The following is a 12,940-nucleotide window of genomic DNA, read 5'->3' on the forward strand; positions in this document are numbered from 1 at the left end:
TGCACTCATACGCTCTAAACGAGCACTGAGTTTAATTTGCAGCCACAAACCCTTATACAAGCATAAATTAGACAACTTAATGCTAGTTTATTCTTTACCTGTCTTTCTTCTGCTTAGGTTAATATTATTTAACTTTTGATGATGAAAGAATTAGATACCTCTGTTAGCTTTTCTTTATCACACCAGTAGAGGTAGACTTATCTTTCTTCCAGTTTCCTTTCATTTGTTTTGTTTTACTGATAGCCTGATTCCTATTGGGTAACCAACTCTCAGAGGGGTGTGAGTGTGTGTTTAGGGGCAACAAATATCTTAGCCTGATTGGATTTTTTTTTTAGATGGAGTCTTGCTCCGTCACCCAGGCTGGAGTGCAGTAGCAAGATTTCAGCTCACTGCAACCTCTGTCTCTCAGGTTCAAGTGATTCTGCTGCCTCAACTTCCCAAGTAGCTGGGATTACAGGAGCCCACCACCATGCCTGGCTAATTTTTTTTTTTTTTTTTTTGTATTTTTAGTAGAAACGGGGTTTCGTCATGTTGGCCAGGCTAGTCTTGAACCCCCGGCCTCAGGTGATCTGCCCGCCTCAGCCTCCCACAGTGCTGGGATTACAGGCGTGAGCCATCACACCTGGCCTGCCTGATTGGAATGCTTTTCTTTTCTCTGCAGTTTGTAGACCATCAGGACACAAGCCCTCACTGGCCCTGGGAGGTGGTCTGCAGGCATCTGAGCGTGTGACCCTCACTCCTCTAGCCTTGACTCAAATAGCTAGTCTTGGATTAGCTGAACAAGTTTCATTTCTGCTGACAATGTTGTTTTCTCCCTTTTTTCCCCCACAACGGTGGACCTCTATACCCACATAGTACCTCCATTTAGGCGCACATGAATATCAGCAGAATAAATGACTAGATCATGACAAGTTCCAGGCCCACAGACACCACAGCATAATGATTTCCAGTCCTGGTTGGTTGTACATTAGAATCATCTAAAATAATCCCATGTTGAAGCCCCGCCCATCCAGGGCCTGATTCAGCGGGTGTGGGGAGGGGCCAGACATTTAATGCTGGTTGAAAGCACCCTGCATGATTTAAAATGCAACTAGGATGAAACTGAGTGCCACAGAGGTGGCATATACCTTTTTTCTTTTTTTTTGAGACAGAGTCTTGTTCTGTCACCAGGCTGGAGTGCAGTGGTGCAATCTCACCTCACTGCAACCTCCACCTCTTAGGTTCAAATGATTTCTCCTGCCTCAGCCTCCCAAGTAACTGGGACTACAGGTGCATGCCACCACGCCCAGCTAATTTTTTTATTTTTGTAGAAATGGGGTTTCACCATGTTGGCCAGGATGGTCTCGATCTCCTGACCTCATGATCCAACCACCTTGGCCTCCCAAAGTGCTGGGATTACAGGCGTGAGCCACCGCGCCCAGCCCATATACCGTTCTTTGTTTTTGTTTGTTTTTTGAGACGCAGTTTTGCTCTTGTTGCCCAGGCTGGAGTGCAGTGGCACCATCTCGGCTCACTGCAACCTCCACCTCTCAGGTTCAAGTGATTCTCCTGCCTCAGCCTCCCAAGTAGCTGGGATTACAGGTGGGAGCCGCTACGCCTGGCTAATTTTTGTATTTTTACTAGAGACGAGGTTTCACCATGTTGGCCAGGCTGGTCTCCAACTCCTGACCTTAGGTGATCCAGCTGCCTCAGCCTCCCATAGTGCTGGGATTACAGGCGTGAGCCACCACACCCAGCCTGGCTTAATACCTTTCTTGAAATATCCTTAAACAAATTGAAAGCCTGAAATATACTCCAAATCCTCCTGGTTCTCAGAATCATGCACTATGGCCCAGTTTTTTGAGGCCACTGGTGGTCCTGGATGTTCACTGTGCTTGTCATCCCCAAACCTTAATGGGGTGACAAGCCTGCTTTGCCCTTAGGTTCAATTGAAGAAGTAGGATCTTTCTTGGGTTCTGTCACCCTGTGTTCACGTGGGCACACATACCTGGATAGTATCTCCTAGGCTCGTCCCAAGGAATACTGTTGTGGGCTGTGAGCATTGTGTCTTCCTTAGCTTTGGAATGGAGATGCTGTCTTAGCCCCATCGGCCTCACAAACGTCTATTAGTGATATGTGCCAGATTCATGTGCTTTTCAAAAAGCTATCCCTTCCTGCCCACGCGGTAAAAAGGGGAAGAAGAGGTGGGGCAGTGTTGCTGGAGAGGAGGTGCTGTTGCAATGATTGGTAATTTTGCAGGCCCCATAGAAAGCAGTTAACCATGGGAACATGTAAACCAAAGAACCTTATTGTTTCGAAATTGGAGGCCTATTTGAACAGTTATGATCGGCAGTGATCTGATTAGCACTGAAATACCTATTAGGCTACTAATCTATGAATGAAAGAAAAAAATACAGAAATCTATTTAAAGAGAGGACAGGTGTGTAGCTCTACATGTTCTAAATCATATTAAGAAGAAGCAAAGGTGGGTTAAGAGAGAGGATCATCATGAATAGAAGGAGGCCCATCAGGAGAGCTGACTACACGTCCCAACTCTCTGACCTGCAGCTGGTGACCCATCTCCAAGCGAGTCACCCTCTCTCCTGTAGACTCAGTGTCTTCATTTGAATTGGAGATTACAGTAACTACCACAAAGGGGCTAAAGTAGGTGATAAAGCAGGTGAAAGTTTGCAAGCTCCAGGGCGCTATATAATTATGAGCTCTGACTATCCCTTTGAGAAACTGGCTTTCATAATGAGTGACTCAATTAACCTGCATCACATGCTCACTCTGGAGGCCAGCCTGGGGCCGGACAGGCTGCTGAGGTTGCTGGGATGGGCACGCAGATTCCATGTGAGGGGGTCTCACCCTCGGCCACATCCTCATCCTTTCTTCTCTGTGCCACTGTTGAGATCAGAGAGGTTTCTGAGAGTGAGGGCAGGAAAGCGTGCCTAGAGGAGGGGCGGAGGAAGAGAAAGGTGTGCCCAGTTAGTGAATGGAAAGAACTTGACTCCAGGACTGCGTGGTGGTGGGGTGAGGGTGGCGGAAGAAGAGCAGCCAAAGGGGCAAAGAGGGACTTGCCTGGATGGTTCTGTGCCAGGAGCCGTTCACACACTTCTCAGGCCTGCCATGCTTCTCACTTGGTGTGACAAAGGTTCTTTGCTTGACCGACCAAACTTCAGTCCGCCTCCTGAACCTTCTCCCGGGACCTCCTGTGCACTTCCTTGTAAAACCCAGTCTTAGCAAAGGCCCCTGATAAGTCATGAACTTTTTAGCATGAACTTCTCACTCTTGATATTTTATCAGGTTCCTCAGCCTCCACCAGCCCCCAGGTGATGTCTGGTCACTTTGGCCTGTCTTCAGAGAGAGTCCTATTAGATTGGTTTAGCCAGAATTTCCCTTTTCCCTCATGGCACCTCGTAGTAATTTTCTACCCACTGACCCCACCCTGATCCTTGGCTACAAACCCTGCTTGCCCATGCTGTGTTCTGAGTTGAGGCCAATCTGTCTGCCCGTCACTGCAAGACTCCATTGCAGTGGGTCTCTATACCTATCACGATGGTCCTGAATAAAGTCTTTGCTACTGTGATTTAACAAGCTTTGCTACTGTGATTTACTGTGATTGACTAATTTTTTCTTTTTTTTTTCCTTTTGAGACAGAGTCTCGCCCTGTTGCCCAGGCTGGAGTACAGTGGTGCAATCTCAGCTCACTGCAAACTCAGCCTCCCGAGTAGCCAGGATTACAGGCATGTGTGCCACCATGCTCAGCTCATTTTTGTATTTTTAGGAGAGATGGGGTTTCACCATGTTGACCAGGCTGGTCTCGAACTCCTAACCTCAAGTGAACACCCACCTCGGCCTCCTAAAGTGCTGGGATTCCAGGCGTGAGCCACCGAGCCCGGCTGAGTAATTTTTTTCTGTAACAGATGGATCCACAGGGGCATGCTGGGAGATGCCAGGGTCTGAGCCCAGTGCCTACTACAGATGTGTCCCGGGAAGCCTTCGGAGAGGGCTCAGGAGGCATTTGCCAAAATGATAAATTCTGTTGTGGATCTCACTTCTCAGCCACTGCTTGTCTGCACCCAAGCATGCTGAGGGGAGAGCAGCCCCAGAGCCTCCACTGGACAAGGGCTTAGAAGTCTCTTTATCACAGCAGTAGTTCCCCTGGCTCCGTTATTTTGACAATAATCAAAATAAATTCTGGGGCTCCTTGAGTGCTTTCTGACACATGTAGACAAACACCAGACTGTCCTGGGGAGAGGAGCTCTCATAGGGTTGAGGGGACCAGCAGGTGGTCGAGCACAGTAAATCTACCCACAGCTCAGGGAATCTTTATTTATGGCTGATCTCTCATTTCCTTTTTACTAGCTTTATTATGTGGTTTCTCATACACAATTGCCAATTTAGCATTCTGTTCAGATACTGACAAACCCTTCTTTAGGGCCAGTGAGGAAATTCCGGCTGCAGAGTTCAGGGAAGGTTGTGGACCCCAGGCAGGCTGAAAGCAGAATCCAGCATTCCTGCACTTAGCCTCTTCCAGGAGCCAAACCTCCCTCATTGCCCCACTGTGGGGTAGAACTGAATGAGCGACAAGTCCCCTGCGCAAAAACCTTGCTTCCTTACATCCTTTCCAAGATCCTGTCAACAGAAGATAATTGATAACATTTTTCTAACAGCCTACTAGGTACCAGGCTGGGTACCAAAGCTAACTTTGCAGTTCTTTCAAAAGCCCTAGGAGGCAGACATCGTCTTTTGTTTGTTTGTTTGTTTGTTTAATTCAGATGAGAAAACTGCAGCGTGAACAGATTAAGTGATGGTATCCCCCAGGGTCACACACCTTAGTAAATGGAGGTGCTGAGAGTCAAACCTGGTGGCCTGACTTCCAAGCCCGTGCTAGGTCAGACTGACACCGAGTATGCCCCTAAACCCCCTTCTCTGCAGTGGCCCTGAAGAACCTTGGGGTTTGGTATATTCTTTCAATCGTGGTGATAATGCTTTGATTCTGAATATTAACCTCTTGTAAACTGTCTAGTTGCGGATGGTTTAACGCAGAGGAAAAAGAAGTTGGGCTTTATCTGACTTGACCTGCTTTTTGGTCAAATGCAAAATAAGTTGCCAGCCGAGACCCTCTCTAATCCTCAACCACATTAGGCTGATGACACTGCTACATTAATTTAAGTGGTTAATGGGCAAAGTGGGTCAATCCAGCTTTAGCTTAAACCAAGGCTGACTCCAGTGCTGCTGAGCAATCTTCCTTAAGGGAAAAGCACCCTTCTTCAGACTCCCTGTTGACAGTCCGGAAGAAGGAGTGCCTGCCCTCCAGGAAATTGCCTTTTCTGGATCCTGTGATAAAGTTTCTGTGGTTTCTGTATCGGTGCTAGACAGGGCAATTGTGGTCTCTGTGGATTAAGATGGCTTGAAGCTTAGAATGCCTTACTGAGAGGTAAATATTTGGTCAAAAATAATGTGGAAATTGTCTTTTTTTTCCCCCCCTTTAATTCCTGTGCCTAGGCAGGAATCAATCAGAAATCTCTATTCCATAGTAGATAGCTAATAGATGATATAGCCTCTAACATGGTATCTAGAATAATCGCAGGCACACAATAAATTATCTGACTCGTAAATAATAACTTGCCTGATTGTAGATCTGTGGCCAAAGCTTAATATCCACTTAGATAACACACCTCCTTTTGATGTATACACACTAGCACTTATACACATATGCTGAATTTTGGTTCTATCACATGCCATAAACTGTGTATTGAGCAACTTAATAATGATAATAATAATGACAATAGTAGTGGCTGATATTTGTCAAGTATATTCCATATGTCAGGTGTGTTCTAATCATATTGTAATCATTAATTGTTTAATCATCATTAAAATTCCATGAACACGTATTGGTAGCTCCATTTTTGTGGACGTGAACAAGAAGCCCAAAAAAGTTAAATAAATTATTCAAAGTGACATAACTTATAAGTGGTAGAGTCAGGATTTAAACCCAGGCAGTCTGACTTTAGAGCCCAAATTCCTTAACTAATTTAAGGAGCTAATTTAAGCTAAACTGAGTCAGCTTTATGACTTTCCTTTAATTTTTTTCCTTTTTTAAAAAAATTATTTGTGATAAATAATTGTGCATATTTTGGGGGTACAAGATGATATTTTGATCTATGTTTACATTCTAGGAAGGTTTAATCAATGGCCAGGAGCAGTGGCTCACGCCTTTAATCCCAGCACTTTGGGAGGCCAAGGCGGGTAGCTCATGAGGTCAGGAGATCGAGACCACCCTGGCCAACATGGTGAAACCCCGTCTCTACTAAAAATACAATAAGTAGCTGGGCGTGTTTGTGGTGCCTGTAGTCCCAGCTACTCAGGAGATTGAGGCAGGAGAATTGCTTGAACCCGAGAGACAGAGGTTGCAGTGAGCCGACACCATGCCACTGCGCTCTAGCCTGGGTGACAGAGAAAGATTCTGCCTCAAAAAAAAAAAAAAAAAAAAGATTCAATCAAGCAAATCAACATATCCATCACCTCACCAACTTATCATTTTTTGTGTGTGGTAAACTTGAAAATCTGGTTTTGTAGAAGTTTTGAAATACACAATACATTATTATTAACTGTGGTCACTGTGTAGTGAAATAGATCACTACAAGTTATTTCTCCAGTCTAACTGAAACTTAAAACCCCTTGATCAACATCTTGTCTTTCATCATCTTCTCTTTAATCCCCCAACCAGCCTCTGGTAACCACATTTTTACTCTCTTTCTGTGAGATCAACTTTTTTAGATTCTACATATAAATGAGATAACACAGTATTTGTCTTTCTGTGCTGATTTATTTCATTTAACATAATGTCTTACAGTTGCATTCATGTTATTGCAAATGACAGAATTTCCTTCTTTTTAAAGGCTGTATAATATTGCATTGTGCATATATACTACACTTAAAAAATCTATTCTCTGTTGATAGACACTTAAGTGGCTTCCATATCTTGTCAATTTTGAATAATGCTATTATAAAACAAACAGGGAAATGCAGATATTTCTTTGACATACCAATTTCAATTCCTTTGTATATCTATATCCAGAAATGGGATTGCTGGATCTAACCTCATTTAATTTGTTTTTTTTTTTTTTTTGAGATGGAGTCTTACTCTGTCGCCCAGGCTGGAGTGCAGTGGCGCCATCTCCGCTCACTGCAAGCTCCGCCTCCCAGGTTCAGGCCATTCTCCTGCCTCAGCCTCCCGAGTAAGCTGGGACTATAGGCGCCCATCACCACACCTGGCTAATTTTTTGCATTTTTAGTAGAGATGGGGTTTCATCATGTTAGCCAAGATGGTTTCCATCTCTTGACCTCGTGATCCGCCAGCCTCGGCCTCCCAAAGTGTTGGGATTGCAGGCGTGAGCCGCCGCACCCGGGCTTTTTTTTTTTTCTTTTTTTGAGATGGAGTTTCGCTCTTGTTGCCCAGGTGGGAGTGCAATAGCACCATCTCATCTCACTGCAACCTCCGCTTCCCTGGTTCCAGCAATTCTCCTGTTCAGCCTCCCAAGTAGCTGAGATTCCAAACATGCACCACCACGCCCGGATAATTTCTTTTTAGCTTTTAGTAGAGACTGGGTTTCTCCATTTTGTCCAGGCTGGTCTCAATCTCCTGACCTCAGGTGATCTGCCCGCCTCTGCCTCCCAAAATGCTGGGATTAATGGTGTGAGCCACTATACCCAGCCCTTTTTTTTTTTTTTTTAATTGTTGTTGTTTATAATTTCAACTTTTGTCTTAGACTCAGGCGATACACGTGCAGGTGTTTGTTACATGGGCATATTGTGTGATGCCGATGTTTAAGGTACCATGGATCCCGTCACCCAGGTAGTGAGCCTAGTACCCCCTCTAAAGTATTTTTGGAGGTTTCTAGAATTGTGTCTTGGGAATTTTCTCGTGGCACGTTTGTATCAGTTTACTTACCTGATGTCACCGAATTTTTTGACTGCTGTGTGCTTTGTGGAGTAAAGGCTGTGTCAGCAGTCGCTGTGATAAAGCTGCAACAATTGGGCTGGACCCGAGGGATGTTTTCCTTCCAGTGTCCACGGCACATTTGCCTGGGTTTGGCAAGTGTGGGAAGGCGGACTAGCCGCAGGACTCATGGACAGTGAAATCTCTGGGAGTCCTGGGTGCTATATTTTTAGGAAAGGCACTTATCAGAGGCCAAAGGCTTTTGTATTTTGGCACGAGATGCTTGGGGCAATCTGAAAGCTGCGAAAATAAGGGAAGGTTATACCCACAAGAGGATCTTAGAGAAACAGGTAGCTTGCTCTTTCAACCTTGGTGAAGGGGCCTTCATGTTTCCGGTGGATGGTACCTGTCCTCCAAACCAGGAGGGATGCTAACGTACCTTTCATCTCTGAAGTTCCACTTGCATTTTTACATGTTTCTTCCACTGCTTCCAGAAATAAGAGGGAGCTGGGATTACAAGTGGTGACCTTAAGATGTGTAGCCGGAGAGGCGTCACCTTCTGACCCCGGTTTGTTTGCTTGCTTTTCTCAGGGACCTGATGCCCAGAACCCTGGACGGGCAGATCACCATGGAGAAGACGCCCAGTTACTTCGTCACGCGGGAGGCGCCCGCGCGCATCTCGGCCATGTCCAAGGACACCAAGCTCATCGTGGTGGTGCGGGACCCGGTGACCAGGGCCATCTCGGACTACACACAGACGCTGTCCAAGCGGCCCGACATCCCCACCTTCGAGAGCTTGACGTTCAAAAACAGGACGACGGGCCTCATCGACACGTCGTGGAGCGCCATCCAGATCGGCATCTACGCCAAGCACCTGGAGCACTGGCTGCGCCACTTCCCCATCCGCCAGATGCTCTTCGTGAGCGGCGAGCGGCTCATCAGCGACCCGGCCGGCGAGCTGGGCCGCGTGCAGGACTTCCTGGGCCTCAAGCGGATCATCACGGACAAGCACTTCTACTTCAACAAGACCAAGGGCTTCCCCTGCCTGAAGAAGGCGGAGGGCAGCAGCCGGCCCCACTGCCTGGGCAAGACCAAGGGCAGGACCCACCCTGAGATCGACCGCGAGGTGGTTCGCAGGCTGCGCGAGTTCTACCGGCCTTTCAACCTCAAGTTCTACCAGATGACCGGGCACGACTTTGGCTGGGATTGAATAGACCAGGGCTGTGTACCTTACCCACGTGGCTTATCTATTGACAGAGATTATATGTATGTAAAATGTACAGAAATCTATTTTATAATAATTTATTTTTAATTCATAAGCAATTAATTCACTAAGCTGCCTAGCCACACTCTAGAGAGTTAGCTCATAATCTGTTAACATTCCAAAGTGTTTAACTCTAAAATTTTGTTCTCTTCCTCACAATTGATGGTGCTTCCATTTTTTTCTTCTCCCCTACCTGTTATATTTAAAACAAAGAAAAGCACAACTTGAGATTTTTGTTGTTACGGGTATTCAGCCTTCAGTCACCCACCGTCTGAGTTCTCCGGTTGCTGCCTCCTTGTCTTGTCTTAGGTATCCCATTCCAGCTTCCCTGTCTCTTCCTGCCTGTGTACCTCGTAGGAACGCTGAGCTGCCTCAACAGGGCTGTATTCTGAAGGGCAGACTTCATGTAGCAGCCTCCTTGCAGATGTGGTGTCGGGTCCAATGATGTAGCCTGAAAGCCACAGCGCTAGGGTTCTGTCCCCACCTCCGTTCAGCACATGGAGGAATCTCTCACTCCCTTTACAAGGACATCCACATCCCTTTTTTTTTTTTTTTTTTTTTTGGGAGATGGAGTCTTTTTCTTGTTGCCCAGGCTAGAGTGCAATGGTGCAATATGGGCTAACCACAACCTCTACATCCTGGTTCAAGCGATTCTCCTGTCTCAGCCTCCCAAGTAGCTGGGATTACAGGCATGCACCACCACACCTGGCTAAATTGGATTTTTAGTAGAGACGGGGTTTCTCCATGTTGGTCAGGCTGGTCTCGAACTCCCGACCTCAGGTGATCCGCCTGCCTTGGCCTCCCAAAGTGCTGGGATTACAGGCGAGAGCCACTGCGCCCGCTATCCACATCCTTTTAAAGTCAGATTGCTAGGGTCCATTGACTCCAGCTTTTGATTTCAAAGGATGGCCCTGTATCCTCCTCTGCCCCATTCCCTGGTTCATTAACCAGTTTGAAGTGTATGCAGATTGTTGCCCCTTCTTTCCCAGGTCACATGTGTGAGACGCTTGGGTGCTGCTTTAGAAATCAAGATGATCTCCTTTAATTTGCATGAAACTACACCATGCTGCGTTCCCCAGGCAGACAGTTCTGCTTTGTCACACCAAAGAATCCCGTAGGCTAGCAGAGCCGCCGGCACAAACCAAGGGCGCTGGGTGTCGAGACTCAGAGGGGTCAGCTGTGTCCCTCGGCATCAGTGTCTACCAAGGTGCTGCTAGGTACAGAGCCAGCCAGTGTTGGGCAGCAGGCTCACAGCCTCAATAGGCAGAAAAGACAAAGGCCTCAAAAGGAGAGGCAGCCTGGCAGAGGAAGGGAGTCTGACACCTCAGCTTAATGTGTCTTTGGAATTCCTAGCTCATCTCAGAATGATCTCTCAGAGTGATAATATGGGCGGTAGCCAGTGGCCAAACAGCAAGAAGTAAGAGTGGTACCTGTAAAAAAAAAAAAAAGAAAAAAGGGTGGGAAAGCTGGCCCCATGTTGCCTGTAAACCCTTGAGCCTGATGCTCATACAACTGTCCCTTGTTTTAGCCAGGTCTTGACAGAAGGGTTAGCAGCACTGTCACTGCTGTGCAGAATGCTCTCCCCATGCCTCTCTGTTGGTTTATAACAGTTGGGTAACCAGATAGCAATATATTGGCAATTGAGTAGCCATATAGTAATACAGGGGCAGTTGGTTAAACATATAGCAATATCACGTAGTGACATGTTTAATTTAACCTCAGTTTTGTAAACTTTTTAAACCAGAATGCTTCTACCGTAAAAGAATTGTGATTTCAGTTATACTTCCATCAAGGAATATGTGGGAAGATACACATATTGTCAAAATGGTTGGGATGGGATAGTTACAAAGGACACTTCTGTATGTTGTATGGGATCACTTGCCTGATAGTGTAAGAAACATTGTGTGAAAAGAGGAAAAGATAATTCATTTTTGGAAACTGATCAGAGATGTCACTGGTCTTAAAGTGATGTCTTGAAAATCCGGTTTGTATTTGCCCGAAAGTTTTAGCCTACATCTAGCTAGCTTACGCTTAGCAACCAGACCATGATTGTGTAGGTTCTGTTTTGGAGGAAGCTCACGGGGGATCTGCGCATGTCAGTTTTCTCCCTGTTCTCCAATGCTATATCCATTTCATAGCTTTTCACTGTCTCCAGAAAGTAATGTGGGACCTACACTTAGGAAAATACCCGAATCATAGTGTGGTTCTGCCTTCTTGATGAGTGGGTGTGAAAAACACCTGCAAAAGGGTGCTAATTGGTCGTGTATTTTTTCATGTATTTGAAATCAAACTGAGAACGCCTCTTTTCAGTTTACAGCATAACCTGGCTTGAAGTAAAAGGCAGTATCCAAGTCTTTTACCTGGTCTTGCCCTGTCTACTTTCTGACCACTCTGATGGTCTGATGTGGCTGTCGATGTGGAACTACGGAAGAGTTCAGAGAAGAGTATGCAACAAAGCCATAGGAAAACACGCAGGAGCTTTTCCCTCCCCTTCAGGGCCCCGCCCTCTTTCCAAGCTGGACAATGTTTTATTAAGTTCTTTATTCCCTGCCTTAAAACTGAAACAGGAAATTTTATGGTAGAAGGAGGGTCATTTAGTCATGAACACTGAAGTGGGTCAAAATTCTATTCTGGGTCAAATCCTTGAATTCAAACAGATGTCCATAATTAGTACTGATGGAATACAGCAAGTTTTTCTATGTAAGACAAATAAATCAAACATCACGTACATCTCCTCATAAGGGTCTGATGGCTTAAAGTTCCTGACAGATCTGGTGGCAGCATCTGCCGGAGCTTGCACCCCATCATCTGACGGTCTCTTCCTCCTGCAGAAGTTAGGTAACGTAAGCCTCAGATTTCTTCCTGTTCTAGCAATCTGCAAGACCGCCAAGCTTAACTTTTTAGCTGCCAGAAAACAAACACCCTTTTCTATTTCGGCAATTTGTCCTGGCATGTGTTTTGGGCTTCCTCCAATTTACAGGAAAAGCTCTGATATTCATTGGAGTACTTTATTTTTTTTTCCTCAGTTTTGTTTCTTTTCTCATTTAAAAACAAACAAAAAGTTCAACAACAACAACAAAAATTGGGAGGTTTTTCTTGTTTCTATCTAGTTCATGCTTTCTTTGCAGTGTTTGAACAGTAGTCTGTTAACTTAGTAGTTGGTACCTGGAAAGGTATTTTAAGTGTAGTGACTGTTTAATAAATACTTAATTGGATGATGGAGGAGGAGAAATTGTTTTCTTCCCAGGATTCTCTTTGGGGGTCATTTTGAGTGACAGATACATTTTAGACATTTGGAGAAACAGTTTCAGATCCTGCCAGGATATTTTTGTAAAAAAGGAAAATGGAAGGTTCCAGTATACTAGAAACAGTACATATCTAAGATGCTGACACAGAAGCTAATGTGACTTTTCTTTTCAGCTTGTCAAGAGGATGGCCAATAAAACTTAAAAGGTGTGGTTAGATGTTTTTTCACTTTTGTGACATTAATTTATCACTGAGTCTCATTCAACCCAGTAATCTAAAATACTGTGCAAATTCTAGCAGTGTGTCTTTGATAACTTGGATGTTAGGATAGCCAATATGTACAAAAAATTAAATCAAATATTTTGTCCTATGTATAACACAAATTAATTTTACACAGAGAAAGATGTTTCTAGGCAAATGAAATTCTGGTAATTCATACTATTTCTTTGTATGAACAAATAAAATATATTTTGCCAACATGTGGGTACCTTTATGTCTTCTTA

At 45.1% G+C, this 12,940-nt stretch overlaps 1 protein-coding gene across 1 annotated transcript in view; it reads left to right on the plus strand.

Annotated features, from left to right (window-relative positions):
* Positions 1-12,914, plus strand: part of HS3ST3B1 (heparan sulfate-glucosamine 3-sulfotransferase 3B1) — a 49,211-nt gene extending 36,297 nt beyond the window's left edge. The window contains exon 2 of the mRNA XM_023188095.3: positions 8,519-12,914. Coding sequence (XP_023043863.1) covers positions 8,519-9,137 — 619 coding nt within the window. The 3' untranslated portion in view covers positions 9,138-12,914. The remainder of the gene's footprint in view (positions 1-8,518) is intronic.
* Positions 12,915-12,940: the final 26 nt, after the last annotated feature.

Source organism: Piliocolobus tephrosceles, chromosome 16 (genome assembly GCF_002776525.5).
Source record: "Piliocolobus tephrosceles isolate RC106 chromosome 16, ASM277652v3, whole genome shotgun sequence".
Lineage (NCBI taxonomy): Eukaryota > Metazoa > Chordata > Mammalia > Primates > Cercopithecidae > Piliocolobus > Piliocolobus tephrosceles.